This window comes from Populus trichocarpa, chromosome 3, assembly GCF_000002775.5.
Source record: "Populus trichocarpa isolate Nisqually-1 chromosome 3, P.trichocarpa_v4.1, whole genome shotgun sequence".
Lineage (NCBI taxonomy): Eukaryota > Viridiplantae > Streptophyta > Magnoliopsida > Malpighiales > Salicaceae > Populus > Populus trichocarpa.
In genome coordinates, this window is record NC_037287.2 from 13907093 (window position 1) to 13928123 (window position 21031).

At 33.9% G+C, this 21031-nt stretch overlaps 2 protein-coding genes and 1 long non-coding RNA gene across 3 annotated transcripts; 1 reads left to right on the top strand and 2 right to left on the bottom strand.

The window, feature by feature from the left end:
- Position 1: 1 nt before the first annotated feature.
- On the bottom strand, positions 2-1108 carry LOC127905127 (uncharacterized). Its single transcript, XR_008058845.1, has 2 exons — positions 835-1108; positions 2-494 (listed from the first exon to the last, which is right to left on the bottom strand). It is a non-coding gene; the product is annotated as an uncharacterized LOC127905127 (long non-coding RNA).
- A 1657-nt stretch (positions 1109-2765) lies between these two features.
- LOC7465813 (AT-hook motif nuclear-localized protein 24) lies at positions 2766-4577 on the top strand. The gene has a single exon (XM_002303504.3). The coding sequence runs from the start codon at positions 3443-3445 to the stop codon at positions 4352-4354; it is 912 nt and encodes a 303-aa protein (XP_002303540.1). The 5' UTR covers positions 2766-3442; the 3' UTR covers positions 4355-4577.
- Positions 4578-11517: 6940 nt separating this feature from the next.
- LOC7465814 (kinesin-like protein KIN-UA) lies at positions 11518-20044 on the bottom strand. The gene is made up of 19 exons (XM_024597988.2): positions 19616-20044; positions 19324-19424; positions 19109-19231; positions 18486-18671; positions 18116-18337; positions 17855-18011; positions 17380-17529; positions 17214-17302; positions 16754-16957; positions 16180-16326; positions 15851-15985; positions 15617-15748; positions 15060-15198; positions 14854-14946; positions 13734-13859; positions 13477-13602; positions 12479-12622; positions 12171-12299; positions 11518-12084 (listed from the first exon to the last, which is right to left on the bottom strand). The coding sequence occupies exons 1-19, from the start codon at positions 19809-19811 to the stop codon at positions 11924-11926; spliced, it is 2760 nt and encodes a 919-aa protein (XP_024453756.1). The 5' UTR covers positions 19812-20044; the 3' UTR covers positions 11518-11923.
- Positions 20045-21031: the final 987 nt, after the last annotated feature.

Genomic DNA, 21031 nt, shown 5'->3' on the forward strand with positions numbered 1-21031 from the left:
GGAAACAAATAGATTTGATATTAAATCAATTGAAATTTACACAAAATTCGAAAGCGAAATTAAGCATCTTAAAATCGTTAATGACCAAATTGTCAGGAGAGAGAAGACAATAAGCCAAAAAAGGATACAGGGTGTAATTAGAAGAGGTGTTGTTTGACCGCATAATCCAGAGTGTCAAGGAAGAGTAAAGACGCGTGAGTGCCGCTGACAAAAACTGCACGATCGCCGGAGATATGGCTGCCGCTCTCATGCTTGCTCTGCGTTAACTCATGAATGAATGAATCAAACAAACAAATGCACTGCTGCTGCTACCATTACCTAAACCTACACCTGCCTGCCTGCTAGCTTGCCAAACTCGCACTCGCATGACCTGCTCTACGCAAACCCATAAACTTGTACAACCAACATGTTTATCTTTAAAAAGATGCTCTTTGTCGGCATCTCTCTTTCTCCAACTTATCGTCGCTGCCTCCTTGTGTTTGTATTCTAATCAGCTGACTCTTGATTCGTGAGTTATGTTTAAATATTGATATAAACTTATTTTTGTAAACATAGTTTAGACAAAAGTAATTTAAATATGTGATGGAAAAAATACCACCATTAATCATGAAGCAGGATAAAAACGCAAAACGATTGGATTACAAGAATGTTTCAAGTTAAACGTTGCCCATTAGCCTACATTGTTGAATATATATATAAAGGAAACGAACTCATGATTTCACCTCTAGACAAATTAAGAAAAGACGGACGTTTGTTCATAAAAAGACAAATTAAGAGAAATAAAAGTTAATTGAAATCTTTAACAAGTGAAGAAAACATATCAAACATACATACCTCGAAATAACTCGATAGATGGATCCAAAGATTGGAAAAATCTGTGACTCGAATGATAAAATGGCTCGGGAAAGAGCCAAGATGGCGGATCTTAATTTGACTATGTTGTTGTAAGGTTTTGAATCAGTTTTTCATTGATATCTTACGTACGTCCGTCCCTAAGACTCTTGTTATTTATGTCTTGCAGTTAAGCTGCAGGTCCTTGTTTCACTTTACATTTGACCTTCTTGCAGGATTTATGTTCTTCTATCCAGTCCATATATAAACTGTATTGGACTACCTATTAATTTTAGGTCAATATATCCTTTCTCATACGTGTGCCTTTATATATAAATGGAATGGTTTTGTCTAATCTATGTATGCACTAAATATAGCTACCCTACGGTTCTTAATTTTAAAAATAAATAAAATTATTCTTAAAATTTTATCCTTGGATTAATACCGTTATTAGATACAATTGACTAGTTCAAACAATTGAGAAGATAAATGAAACTAACGTCATCAACCACATTAGTATCGGTGTTTAAGGAGATAGGTTTTCCATCAACCACATAATCAAAGTTGGAAATAAATTTCATAATTAGACAGAGAAAGAATAACGATGAATTTGAAACCAAAATAATTAAAGAAGAGGATTGTGAAGAAAGAAATTGAAGTTTTAGAGGTGGGCATTAATTCCATGCCTGCAATGAAATAACCCTAAAATACAATAGCTAAAGAAATTAATCCCAAAGCCTACGATCGATTAAGGAGTTCATCTCACAAAGATTCTTTTAAAATTTGTTTTTCAAATAATTAACGAAATTGATACATGTATATACGATTTCTCTTACAAGATTTCAACAGGAGTGTATGTATATATATAGCTCTTAATTTGATATTCCTTTACAATTTATTTGGTAAAGCACTCTCTCTATATATATTTATATACAGTAGCATATTGTGTGCATGTTATGCGAAAATCCTGCTAAATGCTTTGCACATATAGTATTTTTTTTTGCTTTGATATTAATTAGAAGCTGTACACAAAATAATATTAGTAATTAATGGTTGAAGATAAACCTCGTAAAATTATATATATGTCCATAAGAGGAGAAGTGTTAAAGTTGGAGGTGAAGATTCCGATGGAATAGACCCGCAAGGAAGGGGGAGGGGACACGTTTCATGCTTGTAGAGCGTAATGAGCATAGGGATGGGTGGGATCATTTGCAGGACATAGCCATGGTGCATGTCATCTCCCTCTCTCTGTCTCTCAAGTTACGATTTATAAACATGATCATACTCCAATTTAATTGCGCTACCTATCATTTCGCTCAAATAATTAATTACCATGAAACTCACTCCCGTTGATTTCCATCCTCAGCTATACCAAATAATACCATTAAGCCACCAACCAAAAATGTGTTATTATAACTTCAAGAAATAGTTTAATTGGTTATATTTTAAGTTTGCTTTTTAAATGAATATAAATTCAAGTTTTTTATTAATACTATTAGAGATTTATATAATTATTAATTTTTAAAATTTATAAAATTAATTGAGGTGTTCGCAAGTTAATAAACTATATTAATAATAATAAAAAAGTTTTGTGCTAACATTAAAAAGGAATATTTATCGTATGATGTTTGTAGGACCGGAGTAGTCGCTATAATTAGGTCAAGCAACTCAAACCATTTCTGTCTTTGAAAAATGGAGTCCATGGTAATCAAGCTAGCTAGCCAGCCTAGACAGAGAGAACAAGAAGAGAGGTAGAAAGGTGGCTAGATGGAGTTAAAATGTTGAAGATTGGAGAGGAGAGGAGATAAGGACCAAGGCCAACGTTGAGCTAAGAATAGTTATATTATAATATTAACAAGTTGATGTTGTAAACATAAACCCACGAAGAGAGAGAGAGAGAGGGCGAGAGAGAACGTGGAGTGCTGGAGGGGACAAGGGAGAGAAAGGTGGGGACCCATCCACCGCCCATACGCACGCATTCTTAACAAAACCAAACCCATCAATCTGTGATCTAATTCCTCAATCTAACCCTAACCCAAATCCAAAAGTACAAACAAGAGACCTTCTCTCTCTAGCGACAGCAAATACTACTCTCATCTCTCCTGAACCTCTTACCAACACAACCTTAGCTATAACACCTCTGCACAACACACTACATGTCTTAGTTGAAAGATCAAAAGATGGTGAATTCAGCTCAGATCAATTTGGTGGGTTACACCAAAGATCCACTCATCTTTCTCCTTTCTGCTCTCCTTTCTGCTCCAGCTGCTAGCTGGTGAGTGCTAGCTAAGTAATAGCATCTAGTTCTTCTTAGTTACTCCATTAAACTATCAAAAAGAAGCAAGAAAAGCAAGCGAAAAAGAAACCCCCGGCCCCCGAAATAGTCTTCGATCTTCTTATTTTATATCCTTTCTTCTTCCACTAGCGGCCCTCTTTCTTTTTGAAACTTTAGTATAATTACCATTAATTAGCTATAGCTAGTGTTTCCATTTTCTTGGTTTAGTTTTTTTGTCAGACGGCCACTTAGGTTTTGTGCAAGTGAACAACGTCTTTTGGGATATACAGTTGTAGTAAAAGAAAGTCATAAAGTTGAAAAGAAAAGAGTACCAATATGGATCCAGTAACGGCTCATGGCCATTCTCTTCCACCTCCTTTCCACACAAGAGATTTCCAATTACACCACCACCAACAACAGCAGCAACACCAATTTCACCACCAACAGCAGCAGAATTCAGAAGATGAGCAAAGTGGGAGTAGCAGTGGGCTAAACAAGTCCTTGAAACGAGAGCGAGACGAAAACAACAATAGCATGGGCAATAGCGAAGGCAAAGAGCTCATAACTTCGGGATCAGGAGAAGGAGAGATAACAAGAAGACCACGAGGCAGACCTTCCGGATCCAAGAACAAGCCTAAGCCCCCAATTATCATCACACGGGATAGCGCAAACGCGCTACGCACCCACTTGATGGAGGTCGCTGATGGATGTGATATCGTTGAGAGTGTTGCTACGTTTGCTAGGAGGAGACAAAGAGGGGTTTGCATCATGAGTGGAACTGGGACAGTAACAAATGTAACCCTTAGGCAACCAGCTTCACCAGGTGCAATTGTGACTTTACATGGTAGATTTGAGATATTATCGCTAGCTGGATCTTTTTTGCCTCCACCGGCTCCACCTGCAGCTACCGGCTTGACTATCTACTTAGCTGGTGGACAAGGGCAAGTTGTTGGTGGCAGTGTTGTTGGGACACTTACTGCTTCAGGTCCCGTTGTGATTATGGCAGCTTCATTTAGCAATGCTGCTTATGAGAGGCTCCCTCTAGAAGAGGAGGATCCACAGATGCCAATGCAAGGGGGTGAAATGGGGTCGCCAGGAGCGGTGGGGCAGCAGCAACAGCAGCCACAGCAGCAGCAGGTTATGGCGGAGCAAAACGCCCAACTTTTTCATGGATTGCCTCCTAATCTTCTCAATTCTATTCAGTTACCAGCTGAGGCATATTGGGCTACCGGTCGCCCACCTTACTGAAAAAAATGATCGATCCAACGCCATATCGATTAGTTCAGTTTCCCATGTTCACTTGCAGCTTACCAAAGAAGTGACAGACTTTGTAGCTAGGGAATTTGGGTTGTTACTTGGCATTTTCAGGTTTTGTTATTTCTCCTTTTGAATTTTTTTTTTTAGTTGTTGTTAATTTGCATTTGATGATTAGCTTAATTATATGCCTGATTGATGATTGAAGGACTGTAAATTTCTAAGGGTCTTTATTGCTTGAGTATGATTTCATGTTAAGTGATGCAAACTATCATCCCATTTCGAAGATGATGATGATGAACAAGGAAAAAACAACAGCCACAACAAGTGGAGTGGCCACACTTTCCCATCAAATTTGTTTGCAATGTTTTAAAACTCCTATGATAATATTCCTAGAGGTTTGATCATTGCCTTCATTTGGGAGAAAAATCAAGTCCCTTAGTTCCTTCTGAATTGTTTAGAAAAAAGCTTAGCAACACAAGCTATGCTCTCTCAAACCAAGAAACGCTTATGGTAATATTCCCACGAGGTTTGATCATTGCCTTCATTTGGGAGAAAAAGTCCCTTATATAGTTCATTCTTGTTTAGAAAAAGCTTAGCAACACAAGCTATCCTCTCTCAAACCAAGAAACCCTTATGATTAATATTCCAACAAGGTTTGACCATTGCCTTCATTTGGGAGAAAAAATCCCTTAGTTCCTTCTTGTTTAGAAAAAACTTAGTAACACAAGCTATTCTCAAACCAAGAAAACAGACAGTTTTTCTATGTATATTTTCTTTCCCGTTTTTAAACCATACCATTTAGTACATTTTCTTCCCATCATTTCCCTCCCGAAACTACAATATATAATCTTGTTATTTTTTTTTTTCCTATATATGAAACTCGATCCATTTATATACTTCATCCTCTCCATTGAGCTCCTAACCAGTAAAAGGGGCTTAAACGTGTCATGAGCACTAAAAGTAATGCGAGTACTATATATATAGATAGTATATATTTCTTGTTGCCAAGTTGATAAGGTCAAAGGAGGTTCAATTAAAAGCTGGCTAGTGACGGTTTCAAGGAGGAGGCAAGAAGGTGTTAAACTATTTACGAGAAGAGCAGAGAGGTATGGGCTTAGAGTTTCCATGTCTTTTCTTTGGGGAGTTACTAGGGTTTTAGATATAGAGAGACATGAAAATATATAGGGGTGCTGGTATACACGTGCACTGCTCTGAACTAGCTACTTTTCGAGGCAAGGCATTGCATTCTCTCTCTTGTGGATTCAAAGAATCTGGGATTGGGCAGCTGTATGAGAAAGAAAACATGCTCAGATTCTCTGCACTGAAATATTAAACTTCCATGTTATATTCACTGCTTTGCTTTGTTGTAAAAGCAATATTTGAAACTAATTTGCTTATCCGCTTTCATCTTTGGAGACACTCCCTAGCTACATTCAACTTTAATTTGCATGCCTCGCTGTTTCTTTCTCTCCTTTACCCTTCTGTTGGTCAACCTAATTTGCAAACTAAAGATTGGGTTCTTGAACCTGAAGCTAGCCAACTGTTTTCTTCTTTTAGTAAATTAAGTTTATGTAAATCAAGTCCACTTTTATTTTGGTAACTTTGCATCCAAATTTTCTTTGTTGAGATCTTAAATTTGCTATTTCCGGTGGTGATGGTGTGTGCGTGTGTAGTTGATAGAATTATTGTAGATCTCTCTTCTTCCACTTACTCTTTTTCTTTTTTCGATCGAATCAGAGATAAGTAATCCACATTTCTCCTAATGAAATTGACCTACATATATTATTTCATCAAGTTTATGGAATATTGTTAAAAAAAAGCTTAGGGAGAAAATTTGTCTTCCATCCAAACCTTACTTTGCGTCCCATCGATCAACATTTCGAGAAATTGAAATTTTACACAATTAATGTTTGACTCTGCTACTTCATGCCAACAAATATATAAGTATTTGATAGGCATGAATCTGTTAGTGTTGTTAAACAATTCAAAAAAATATATAGAAATATAAAAATAAAAGAAGAGGAAGCTAGGGCTTCATTGATACTGAATGATGTGATCACAATAATCTAAAAACAAAGTGTTTAACCTAAATACAAAGAGATTATATATAGGTTAAACTGAAAAGAAAATAAAAATATTATTTTACCCTTAATAAATCAAACAAAATAACCCTATATTTCTTAACATCTCCCCTCAAATTCCTTAAGTCCTTCAAAATCACTGTGAAATGCCGTTAAAAATTATACCAATTGTTGCTTCTCTACGAGCAATATAGGCATCACATGCCTTTAATTTTATCGATTCTGTAAGAGCCAATCGATCTCATATATCTGTCATAGTAGAATAAAACTCCTGAATCCTCATATTTTTCTAGTAAAAAGCTCGTATGTTATTTTTTAATTGATACTGCTTTGCAAAATTTGATTGCGTGAATAACTTTTGCAAATGATCTCAAACCTTTTTTGTTGTCTCATATTTCGCCAACTGTACACCTATGGAATGCTCAATAGAATTGTTAATCCAAGTAATAATCTTTGCAATGTTTACTTCCCAAACATTTATCAAAGCAGCATAACTCTCAACAGTATTCTTAAGTATCACAGAAGTTTCACTAACATATCCCTACATCTTTTTGCCTTAAAGAAAATTTCTCATCGCATAACTCCAATATGAATAATTCTTTCCATCTAACTTCACACTCATAGACTGAAGCAAATTATCTCTTTCAATAACCATAATCAATAAACTAGATTGCAGAAACTAAACAAACATCTTCTCAAAGTTATACGATTACTCCAAAAAGAAAAGAGAAATATAGGCTAAATGTTGACACCATGTTAAAAAATCCAAAAAAATAAAGAGGAATATAAAAATAAAAGAGAAGGAGGCTAGGGTTTCATTGATACTGCATGATGTGATCACAATAATCTAAAGGAATGGGTTTAACCTAAATACAAGGAGATTATATATAGGCTAAACTAAAAAGAAAATAAAAATATTATTCTATCCTTAATAAATAAAACAAAATAACTCTATATTTCTTAACATATACCTCTATGACATATGGAATGAGACAAAGATAGATTACGTGTTATTGTTGGGTTTCTTGGAAATACATTAATATAGTAGAAACGATAAAGTTAAAATTTATTAAGAGTTCATTGGATGCTATTAGACAATATATTATTGTTTAGGGTATGTGTGAATATTACATGCAGATTAGTTCTTTCTTCTAGGATTTGATCAACTCTTCAAAGTTAAGTTGTCACAACCACAAGTTGTTTAGTTGTCCAGCCTCTAACAACAATTAACATGAATCACCATATTAGACATCTCTTAAACCATTTTAAGAGATGGATTGTTATACCTTGATCGATTAATGTTATCTTGCTATGTCTTGAGTATTAACTCTTTTCTTTTCTCTATCTTTCTATATGTATAAATTTTTGTTGTGTACTAATGTAGAGAAAAATATGAGACATTTCATTCTATTTATAAGGAAAATGTGATATAATTAAAGCAAACTATCAATTTATCCTTTGAAAAATATCACATATTTTATTTCAATATAGTTATTAGAAGTTTATGCAATCAAGTCCCTACTTGATTTTTCTTTATATATAGATTGTAATCCTTTATATTAATTACACTTTAGTTCTCAATTTCTAAGACTTATTTACAATCAAGTCATACTTGATTAATCATCCTAATTTAAGTTCTTACCAATAATTATTTTTGTGTGTAACCTATTAAGTTCTTGATATGTTGGTTTAAATAAAAATCATAATTTCAATAAAACAAGATTAAATAAATTAAATAATTTAATTTATTATTAATTTAAAAAATTGATTAATTTATATTTAAAAATCAAGTACAATGTCTAGTAATGTGTCATGATTCTTCAAATATTAAAAAAGTCATATGTGGTCTTACTTAACCTTTCAATTACTAGTTTGTTAGTTTAACTATTATCCCTTCATGAATAATATTTCAATTTAGACATTTACACATGAAGTTTTTTTACTCTATTAAATCATATTTGTTCTCTACACCATAGTCATTTATTTGAATTTTTTTTCAAATTACATTCCACCTTGTGCAAATATTTCATAATCAATACTATTTGAGAAAATATAGAGTATTTTTTTAATTCATATAAGGTTATATTCATCTTTTGATCACTCAAATACCTTCAGATAATGCATGTTGTACCTAATATTTATCTATTTGTAACATTTGATTGAGACAACGTATAATTGAGATCATAACATAGTATTTTCTATATAAAATAACTTTGTAATTTTAAGTCTAAGAATCACTTGCATAATTATCACTTGAGTTTTTTAATAGACACAAGTCAATTCAACATACTTGTTGTTTAACAAGCAACTACATACTAGTTTTAGCCTTTTAGGTATCCGTCACACCTCAAAATATGAGAATATTTGTTTTTTTTATAAAAAAAAACATAACATGTATCAGTCTCAACAACTCTAATTAATAATCAATATAGTAGAGCATTGACATGAAAATTTACAATACTTTATTACAATAAAAATTCTTATAATTATAATCACTTTATAATTTTTTTTGTAAAATATTTTTGTTCTAATTACTTTAATTTTACTCTAAATCTATTATTAAAATTTAAATAAATATTAAATATAAAAGATACATTTATAAGAAAAATATATGTTTTACACGAAGAACATCAATGTTATATATAGCCACTCGATTAGCTACAAACATATATATTACTATACTTTCATCCTGCATGTGATAAAATAATTTTTGTTTTTATTTTCTTACCGTGGAATTTTTATGTTACAATAAACAGCTCCTACAATTAAGATTTTAATGGGCTTTTTGTGAAGATTTTTCATTCATGATGCACAACAATGTTTCCGATCTTAGATTTTAACGACTTTATAATTTTTATCTCTTTATTTTTGTCCATCAATTTTTGTTGATTTCCAATATCTAAATAATCATAATTGTTTTTTTAATAATACTTATAGTCATATATATTTCAAGCAAAGGAATAGGTTTCTTTTCTTGACACGAATTTTAATTTAAGTTAATGGTATAAACTAGTTTCAAAGCTAGTCCCTATACATGGAAATACATGTGTACATTATCTAATATTACAGTCATTTTTTTCTTAAAAATGATTTTGATGTTCGATAGATCTCGGCCGAGTTGGATTATCAAGCACTAATACCTTAAAAAAAGAATTAAAATAAATACCTATAACTCATTAGACCAGGAAAATCTATTTACAGGATAATGTTTTTTTTAGCTCTAAGCTGTCTCTTCGATTATATAAATGGACATTTTAAAGGGATTTTTTTTTTAATCTCGTATTCTTGAAAAGAACACGGTATCGAGACAGAGATGTAAGATAGTACGTAGTCTACCAGTTAACAAGAAATCCTACCAACAATGATATATGTATGTATGTATGTATAGATTGAGAAGCATTGAGGTCATTCATCCTAATAATACTCTAACCCAAACATATTTATTTTCAGAATTCCTATGAGATACAGTACTGTATTATGCTAGAAACACGAGTGCATTCCTAGCTGCTTTAATTATAAAATCAGAGTAGGTAGTGAATTAATTTGTAGGAGAAGAATATTACTCCATTGCTTATATAATTTCTTTCCTTCCGAACCTTTCTGCTAAATTATTAAAGATGTTACTTGTGTAATAAGATTTTATTTATTTATTTGACATTAACTTTAAACATGATAAATTATTGTCGTTCACGGAGAATTCTACATTAATTTGAACTTTCTAAAGCCCAACCAATAAAATGTCTACATGTAAAGAAAAAAAATCTATGTCATCGATCAAAGTGATTATCAAAATTTCAATCAAATTAATTACTACTTTCTTTATTTTATTGTAACAAATGAAATCATATTTTTCTCGGAATATAATACTTTGCTTCCGTTTCACTAGCTACGTGACTGGTAATTAACTTCTCAACTCAACCATATTAAATTAAAAAATCAAGACTAATTAGTACAGAAATAGCTTTAATTGGTGTCCGTGTGTGGCTGTAGAGGTGTACTATTTTTGTGTGCAAAACATGATGTTCAAGTGCCTGCTGAAATGGGATAAAAAAATAATATAAAAAAATTAATCATGATAAATTTAAAACCCTAGTAATAAGAGCTCAATCAACATAAACTTGTAGTTCAAATCATGAGATTCGAATAACCTAATTAAAAAATAAATAAAAATTGTAAAGCCTTTTAAAAAAATATATTAATTTTTTAAATACTTGAAGCACCTAATATGAAAAACTATAAAATCTAATTCTCAATCAATCAAATATTAAATGATAAAATTAAAAAAAAATCAATTATACAAAATATTAAAAAGAGCAATTAAAAGAATGAGAATTAAAATTGAAAAACAAAATTATTTTGTTTATTTGATTAAAGGGTGAAATTAAAAAGAAAATTCAATTTAGTAAAAGGACAAACAAATCAAAAAGAATGAGAATCAAAATTGATATAAAAAATAAAAACAATGTTTTGATTGAAGGGTAAAATTGAAAAGAATAATAACTTATAGAAAAGGGCTAAGAAAAAAATTAGAAATCTAAACAATGAGGATCAAATTGAAAAATACAATATCATCAATTTGAATTGAAGAATGATTTTGAAAACCAATAAAATTTTTACAAAAAGATCAAGGAAAAAAATTAGAAATCAAAAGAATAATGACCAAATTGAAAAAATATAATATTTGGTAAATTGAAATTGAAGGATAAAATTTAAAAACAAATAAACTTCAACAAAAACCCAAAATTAAAAATTAAAAATTAAAAAATAAAAACTAAAACTGAAATACCAACAATAAAAAAAAATCAAATTATAATTTAAGAAAAAAAAAAACTCACCACCAACAAAAACTGATACCCACCTGTTATTACAAACCCCACCGTACAGAGTCTGGTAATATCTCTGTTTGCAGGTGATTTCAGCTAAAGTCCTTCCCTCGTCAAGCATTACAAACAATTTTTCAGGGAGGAAATTGGATGCACAAACCTCTTCTCATATTTACTTACGTAAGGTTAATGAATAGCTTGTATAAAGGAACTCTACAATATGAGAGAAGAGTGCTAACATCTTGGATCATAAGGAAATTTTTGTTTTTATTACGAGATAAAAACAAGTCACTGCTCAAATATCAATCTCGGTTTTATTTTATTTTTTTATTTACAAGAAATACTTTGATGTTAGTGTTCCCCTGTTCATCTGATATACAAACAAATTTATACACTACCTGCCAGCTATGTGGGGATGGTTTTAACAAGACGATAACTTAATAATCAACAACAAAGCTTACTCAACTTATGAGGACCAAGTCTAAAGCACAAACCCAGGCATAACCATATATAACAAAACTTCGACAGGAACAAAGCTGCTGAAAGCCTTCCTGCTTGTTTTTGTCAAGAGAGATCCATTCTCATTTCACACGGAATCAATCTTTAAGTTGATCTGCTCTAGTATATCTTCAACACAATATGCCACTTCGAATTCATTAATAATCTATTCCCAGTCGCCTCATTTCAGCTTGGAAAGTTGGACTGGAAGTTAGCGTTCGATGGGCAAGTGTCCTTATATCTTCCCTTGAACAGTCTCGTGAAATACGAACCAGTTCCCAGAGCGCACCTCCGCTTATCATGTCCTTTGCGTTCACTTCTGTAATGTAACAAATGCTCGCATCTCAGATGCATTCAATGGACGATCGGCTTTTTCAAATTTTAAAAGGACGGGCAAACACTTACCATGTTGTGCCAAGTGACAGAGCGCAAGCTCTATATGGCGCCTGATTGGTGATGCTTCATTGTTAGCATTCTGTACTATCCATGGAAGCACTCCATCCTCAATCAAAAGAGACCTTCCATTCTTAGTTCCTGCACAATTAAGTGCCAACGTTATGCTTCATGTAAGTATCATGGACAAGGAGAGGCTTTGGAATTTTCAACATGGCACAAACAATTCTGGGGTACATAGTCCACTACATAAATGTATGACAAGCAGAGCAAACCAAATACAAACAAACTTAACTAAGGCCTCTTTCTAAGATACGTACCTTGAGTTGATGCTCTGGACTCACACTTGGCAAAATTTGCTATTCCACGGGCAACTTGTGCAAGTACATCAGGATGCCTACATCTAACCATCCCTAGCAAAGCCTTGATGCCACCTTCACCTCTTAGCTTCATCTGCAACTTATCTGAATAATTCATCATTGCACTATGTTAAAGTTTACAATGGCATGCCAGCTGATAGACTAACTCAAATAAATTGGAAATTTTGCAGTAGCACTTAAATTGTAACAAAGCTCTCGTTCACACCTCACACATGCTGCCACATCATTTTCCTCAGCTTACTTATCTATGTACAAAGCTTGTGTGAAACTGAACTCTTTCGTGTACTCAAGCTCTTTTATATTTGTTAGATTTTGGAAAAAAAACCACTTAGCTTAGATATGTTAGCATTACTTGGTGAATCGTCAGTCCCATACAGAGTCTTATAAAATAAAAATTATAAAAATATATTTACTTACCTAAATCAAGCTAATTTATATAGTACCAGGTTTAATCATGCCAGCCTCGGGTAGCAGCATGAACAACTAGCTTAGCTGCTAAACTTGCACAATTTTAAGTTTTTCAGGGAAATATGGATGCTAAGGCAACTAGTTCAAGGGAAAACACTGCTTTACTCATCTAATGATGCAAATGTTTGCATACATAATCATATCTAGCCGATGCAAACCATAAGATTGGAATTCCTATATATTTACAAATGCTAATTTAAAACAGCTAAAGTTACTGATAAAAAGCCCCTCATCCCCAAGCAACACTTCATATACAGTCGATTTTGTCTGTCTGTTTACGGGTGATTCCTTGCAGTGGTAGTTGAGATCAGGGCTTGTTTATTTAATGTTTATTCCCCAGTAATATGAAAAAATCTAATCAGATATCCATTTATGGAATTGGGTAAATCTTCAAACAAGCTTAAAATGCAAACAACTAGTAAACTCAGCAGAGAAAAGTAATAAACATCAAATGGGGTCAAGAAGCTTACCATTTCCACAAAGATTTGCAATGGCTCCAGCAACCATTCGAAGTGTTTGAGGATCCTCAGCACTGCCTGCTGTCATTGATAGCAAACGAATGCCTCCTTGAGACATTATTAGCTCTTGGTTGGTTTCTGATTGAATACATGAAGAACATGAATAAGGTCAAAACCAAATTTAAAATACCCATGATAAATGTATCCAGAGTATCACCAAGATCTCCGTGATAAAATAGATCGTCTCTGATAATGGATGCAAAACTCACCATTCATAGCAAGATTGGCAATTGCACCTGCTGCAACTCTATGTATGGTCTCATCCTCGGAGCTTCTAAGCAGCATCAACAAAGACTTAAGACCGCCAGCTTCTACAATCTTCTCTTGATTTGTTTCTGCGTATTAGATGGGGATTGCGATCATTTTGGAACAATGAAATAGGAATGAAAGGCCTTTTTTCCCTGGAAGTGATCATGCTGTTTGCAGATATATAATTTTGTTGTAGTGTAGACTATCAAATGCAAATTCATCAAAGAAAAGGTCAACAACAAAGTAAAACAGATTATGAGAAACAAATGTAACACAACAAAACACTCATCTGATTTTGCACCAAAAAATTGAAGAGTGCATGAGATGTTACATTAGTATGCAATGCTGCAGTTTTTGGTAAAACAATAAAAGATGAGTGAAGGCTTTGGAGCTTGAATTGTGCGATTCAAAATGTGATTCAGCTCTTGGTTTTGCATTGTTTATTAATGCCATTTTCAATAGAAATTTTGAATTGATTAATCCATACTTCTTCCAATATTATTTTTACTAATACATCCTCTTGTGGTTATATTCAACTTCTGCTTTGGGAACACGTGCATGTATAACAAATATCAACTTTTCAAGTCTAAAACTGTTCAACTTAGAAACAGGCCAGTTCTTTCTTGACATTATCTAATGACACGACAAAATACCAGCCCTTCACATCCAATCTACTGTCTGTAAATCTGTCAAGGAGAAAGGTGTTTTCCATTCCAAAGTTGTGTCCCTTGCAACTCCGTAAGTTCATGCATCAACCTATCATCTACTTCCATTCAACTAGTTCCCTGAAAACTAACCTTTTTTATTCATCAATATCAAGTAGGCAGGGATGCTTAGCAATGATCAAATCTCAGAATCTCCCCTTTCAAAAGAAATAAGTCTTTCGAGAGTTAGATGCTATCATGTTCACCAATATCAACTAGGAAATGCTTCAAGTATAAATTAAACATGAAGTTCAGAAATCACTATGTCTGTGACACCCTACTGGAGAGTAGATCAGCACTAGCACAATTCTGAATAAGTTGGCGCTGCCCATAAAAAGAAGTTGAAGCATGTGTTGGTAGAGAACTAGAAAGAAACCTTCAGCTGCCAGATTTGCTACCACCTTCACAGCATGAATTCGCACATCAACATCTTCTGCTTCAAGCAAAGACAAGATCCTTTGCAATCCCACTGAAGAAAAATTGGATTTTGTTAGGAAAGAACAATATGAAAGCAGTTCCATTAGCTTACCATGTGGACCAAATTGAAAAAATAAAGATAAAACAAGTAAACACCAGGACTACCTTGTTCAAAGAGTTTAGCTATTGAGGACTTTTCTCCATTTCCCAAATCATTGGTCTGTGGCTGCCTAACTTGCGACAAGAGAGAATCTAGACTACCAGGAACTTTTTCAGACCCTCCTTTATCAATCCTTCTTGCTGTCTAAAACATAAACATATCAGTCAGCATTTGAATTTTGGATACCTTGTGGGGGCATTAGCATAGATTCCATGAGCAAACATTTATGCATTGGAAAACGTAGAACATATGCCTTGGTTGCCTGCTAAATTGTTATGAATTACAATGGCTAATATCACAATCCATGCCGCCATCCATCATCTCTCACTATTTTCTCAGTTTAGGTTTCGAAAAGAAATAATCATGCTTGTAAGAATTGCAATGCTTGTATTTGAGGTTTATAGGTAATTACTAAGTTTTCCTATCAATTTAGGCACTTGTTTCCTATGAGAGAGACAATTTTTTTTTCTCTCAAAAAATTCCCAACCAAATTGTTCCTTGAAGAAATCTGAATTAGATAGGTTTCACTAAGCTATAGCTATAAATTCCTAGAAGAGAATACCTCATCGGCCTCAAAACTTATTTGCAACAGCTGACTATGTAGTATTGCTATTTCTCCTTCAAGTTTTTCTTTCTGGCATGCCTCATCCTCCAGCATCTTTTGAAGCTTTGACATATCAGATTTTGCTAATGCCTTGTACATCAAAGGTATAGTTATATGTGAACCCAACCTGAGCAAAAGATACAGATAACAGAAAAGTAAGAAGCACTGAGAGGTAGAATCAGTCAAACATACCTCTGACTTCTTCAATTCAGCTAGTTGACTTTTAAGTTTATTAACTTCCTCTTCAGCAGCCTTCCTCAAGAGAGTTTCCTTCTGAAGCTTTTTTTTCATCTCAGAAAGCTCCTCCATATTAGCTACCCTGGAATCCTATGCATATGAGGGGAAAAAAAGGCTAAAATTGTTTAGTCAGACAGTTGGGTCTGTTTAGTCAGACAGTTGGGTCAGTGGATGTACATCCACAGAATTTTGGAGGAATCTAGTAGTGCTGTAGGGAGGACACGGAAGAATCATGACACAATAAAAAAGGAGGCATCACAAGGAAGGATCAATTTCAGAACTACCTCTCCATTAGATATCCAATTTGAACTTTCATCTTTTAGTCCAGCAGCATTTTCTCCACCAGCATGCTTCTGCTGATTCATCATCCATTTCTCTTCTAGCTTCTTTATTGACTCCATATACTCTTTCTGATAATTCAACCTCTCCTTCTATAAAAAGTGAACATAAGGAGTTAACATGCCCAATGCCAAGAGAGAGAAAATGCTAAAGAAAAATCAGGGGGCAAAAAAGACATGGGCAGTACAAGTCAATTGTTTCCCACATCTATCCATCCCGAGAGAGAAATGTGTGCATCCAAATAACCACAAAAACACAAAATGATTTCAGTATGAGTTGGTAACAAATTATTCTCAGCATAAAGTTTGTAAAGGTCAATGTTTAAATTTTGCATTTCAAAAATACAAGGCGTGATATATTCTATAGACAAAAACCAAGAGTACAAGGCATGATAGTATTCTACAACAAAAACCAAGGGACAAACTTTAACTGAAAATGATACACAAACATCCCCCTCCCTCCCTCTCGCTCTCTCTCTGCCCACACAAAACAGTACTTCATTATTAAAGAAACACTCACCTCCATTTCGACTGCATAGTTTCTTTCAGACTCCAAAATTTGATGTTTTGCTTCAGTAGTTACTCTTTCAATTTCATTCTCAAATGCTTTCTGCTGCTTTTCATGTTCTGCAATAAGTTTCTCCAATTGTATGTCTAGTCTTCTAGACAAACTTTTGTAATCAAATTCCTCCTTTAATTTCAACATATTCTCCACCTTCATTGCCTATGAGAGGAAAAAACTTTTAAAAAATAAACCAACACCTTTCGTTAATAAGGGATCAGTTAATACACTATTGATTTTGTGCCTGAGTCAAGTTCAATGTATGTATATTTAATAGAGCCAAATATAAATCTATTAAGATTATGGCAAGAATGAAGCATGTCCAGACACAAGTGCAAGGAGCGCTATGTTGATGATGGTAGGAAAAAATAAATGAAACTACGCAGCCCAGGCATTGACTTCGGTTATTGGTACCCACCCTTTGTCCAAACATTATAGTACTTGTTGTCTCTCCTCGATGGCGTGGTGATGGACCGATAGTAATAACCAGTGAAGTCCTCGCCGTGCCTGTCAAGATTTCACAGAGTCAGGGAAAACATATCCTATAAGAAGATTAAATAACTCCATTAGTGCTAATGTATTACCTCCAAATGAATCTCGAAGCAATCTAGTAAGCTTTGAATCACGAATTGGGACATGTGCGCTATTTTCCGCGAGAGCATTAATGCACTTCCCTAGTGCACTCAACGAGAGATTGATGGATTTGGCTTCCTCCAATGCGTGTCCCTCACTCCCTGCCAAATAATGGATGAGTAAACGGACTTTAACAAGTAAAAGAGAGCTTGACACTCAGAAAAATATACCTAAAGAATGGCCCATGTAGAATCAAAACTAATATAACCATTTGTCAATATCTACACCTTTTGCATTCCACAAGCCAACATGCACAAAGAAAAATTTACCAAAATAATAATTGACTGGCTAATTTAGAAATGTATTGATTAGAACAAATTTTCAACAAGAATGATTTAGCTGGAATATATAAGAAGAGGATATTACTAGATCATGTGAAGGCAGGAGAGGGGAACTTTTAATTTCCATTTCTTGATTTCAACAAACCTGACTTGTCAATGCGCTCTGAACCTGCAAGATCTACTACGACTAGCTTTCCCTTACGAACAACAGGAGGCTTCAAACTTTTAGCCATGTGGGAGTTGTTGCCATTTTCGTTTGAAAGAATAGAATCTCTTCCCTTGACAGACCTCTTTACATGTACCTAAAGCATTTGCAATGTCTATTTCTTGTCAAAATCTCAAAAGATTTCAAATAGGTTTGCTGCAGTTTCAAAAGCACTAGAAAGTGAAGGGCAAATTTATTCACCATCAGAATAGCATGACTACGAGATGATTCAGTATTCAATTTTGTATTTGCGGCAAAACGATGAGCTTCTCCTAGTCGCAATAGTTCAACAAAACTCTGCTGATTCCTAATTTCAACTAGGCTAGCCCCAGGAAGTGAAACATCTCCACTTTTTGGGTCTTCTACAATAGAAATATTGTCATTAGTAGGATCAAGGAGGTCTTGTATGGTCTCCATGTACAGCTGCACAATTTTTAAGAACAGGAATATTAGATCATAACTTGGATCTAATAAAATTCAAAATATCCAAAATAAATAAATAGCATAGATACTAAACAAAGAAAATTACAACATCATACGTATAAAAATAATTCATAGTAAATCCAACAACCTGCAGATAGGACACTGAGACAGAATCAGTCTCTAGAGAAACATCTGCTAATATGTCCTCCATAGCACGAACCATAATTCCACGAGCAGCAGTGTCTTCCTCTCCAAGTCGTCCGAGAGTGTATGTTTTACCAGTACCAGTCTGCCCATATGCCATGACTGTCCCATTGTATCCATCCATAACACTCTGCAGCAGCAAATAACAAATCAGCATGTCATCGGAATCCCATAAAGAAAAAAAAAAAGCCATAGCAAAACATAAATCAGTGTAATACTTGATAATCAGTATGTATATGATTCAATGCTATGAACAGGAGAAGTGAAACAATCAATGAAGTTCATAAGACAACATAAATAGTGAGCATCTGTTTCAACATTATAATCTAAGTTCCATCACGAATAATGAATCAAGGAATCTAATAGGAATTATGCATACGCACAGGAGATCCATCTAATTTAACAACTTTTAACTTTATTTATGAAAGTGCCTAATTAAGAAGTTATGATAATAGTGATATTCTGTGACAGTAAGCCCCCCCCGGGGCCAGTTAAGGACATCTGAATCAATAATCCTAAGTACAAATCTTCAACATAAATAACAGATTTAAATTCATTTGTTGGTACCTCTACAACAGGCTTTGCCACAACTTCATAAACACGTTTTTGCGATGCAAACTCAGTCAGCACTTCATCAAACTCATATGTATCAGAATCCCAGTTATTTTTCCGAAGTTTCAACCTCTTAACCTAAAACCAAACCAAGAAAAAAAACAGTTAGCTACAGAAAAAAATCACATAAAGATCAGACGCGCATTTAAACAATTTTGTTCTAAAAAAACCTCAGGCTGTAATTCTACACAATCAGCAAAATCAGCATCAGCTACCATCTCCTCTTCATTTCGTGGTCGCAATCTCACTGCTACCCTAACTCTTCCAGGAACTATAAACAAATAACAATAACTAATTAATTAATTAATCACTCACTTAATAAGAAAATCATTAAAAACAAGAGAATTCAAATTAAAGACGCAACAAAAAAAAAAGAGTAACCTTGGATATTAAAAAATTTAAAAAGAGATGACAAATAAAGCGAGACGTCGACGGTCAAAAGAGAAGGCCGGTATATCTAACCTCCAGTATCATCTTTAGCGGCGCCAAGAGAAGGAGGAGCGCTCTTACGGAGCCCCGAGCCCGGCAATGACTTGGACTTAAGTGAATTTTTAGGGTTTGAATTGACAGACAGAGGCTTCTCCACTTTGTTATTGTTAGTACTTAGTGAATTCCTACTGTAATTACCATTTCTATAAACACCTGCCGTAGTGGCCATCTTAGCTCAATGAGAGCGAGGCAGTGAGTGAGTAAGCGAGCGACAGAGTGAGTCTGCAATTTTGATTTCTGTGAGTCTTTTGTTTGATTTTCTGTTTGGTTCGCGAGAAAATTAAACGGCGCTGCTGTTCGGGAGTGAAATTTAAGTTAGAGAGAGAGAGAGAGTGAAAAAACGAGGATGGAGTGTGTGAGTTGAGAAAGAAAGAAAGAGGGAGAGGTTTTCTGAGTTTTTAGAGGGAGAAAGGGGTTGTGGGTCCCGGATTTGACTCTCCATGTTTTTAATTCTTCGTGATTTGGAACGGAGTTACGGAGATGCCCTTGCTTAATTTAAGAGAAATTGTGCAATGTATGCATTAGCATGACAGTGCATTTCAGGTGTCGTGTTAGAAGGACGAGGTGGTGGATTAAATGACTAGATTGACCCTTTCCCGCTTTCTACCTAACGATTTGATTAACCGTCAAGAAGAGTTTGATGAACTTTCTAACGGTTAATTTGTTCTTTGAAGTTGATCAATTATTGTTTTCTATTTATATATACTAATGATTCTAATGTATTTATTCCTCATGAATTAATAAAATCTTCTAAAATTTCCACGAGTGCAAGCATGTGTTTTTTCTATGATCAAATAATATTTGTTTTCCTTCTCTATGTTGACAGGTTTTTTTCTCAAAACCATACTTAATGATTCATGATTATCACACTTGTACACCGATATAGTTAATCTACACAATGGTGAGATAATTATTTTAATAAGAAATTAATTGAATGTATAGTTAATCATCAACTATGAAGTGATTGTAATTGGTAATTACACAGCGATATAAATAAGCTTTTAAAGCACAATAAATAAATAAAATAAATATGTAATAGTCAGTAAATTAATTATCATATCTTTCAAAGAGTTCGTATATAAAATGTAAATTTTTTTATATGTTCTATATTTTATGATCCCATAAAGATTTATTAGTATTTTTTTTTGAACAAATATATTTTTAATTAATCAATTTATGAAAGTCCATAACGTTCTTTGTGCGTATGGTTTGGACCCAAACCATGGTCATGGACCTTGTTATTAGGCTCATTCCCAACACCTTCATGGGCTCGGATGTGATACGTAATTTATGAGGGCTTAGACAATACACCCGAGCTCAAGTGTTGGGTCTCCTCCAAGCATCATTTGGGCTAAGGTGTTGAGCCTAAGCTCGGGTGTTGAGCCCACG

Excerpts from the sequence above, each read along its gene's own strand:
- LOC7465813 (XM_002303504.3), top strand. The coding sequence starts at position 3,443 with ATGGATCCAGTAACGGCTCATGGCCATTCTCTTCCACCTCCTTTCCAC.
- LOC7465814 (XM_024597988.2), bottom strand. The coding sequence starts at position 19,811 with ATGGCCACTACGGCAGGTGTTTATAGAAATGGTAATTACAGTAGGAAT. Across the intron at positions 15,749-15,850 it reads CTGAATTGAAGAAGTCAGAG|GCATTAGCAAAATCTGATAT; the intron begins GTATGTTTGACT and ends TTGATGTACAAG. Across the intron at positions 12,300-12,478 it reads GTCCAGAGCATCAACTCAAG|GAACTAAGAATGGAAGGTCT; the intron begins GTACGTATCTTA and ends TTAATTGTGCAG.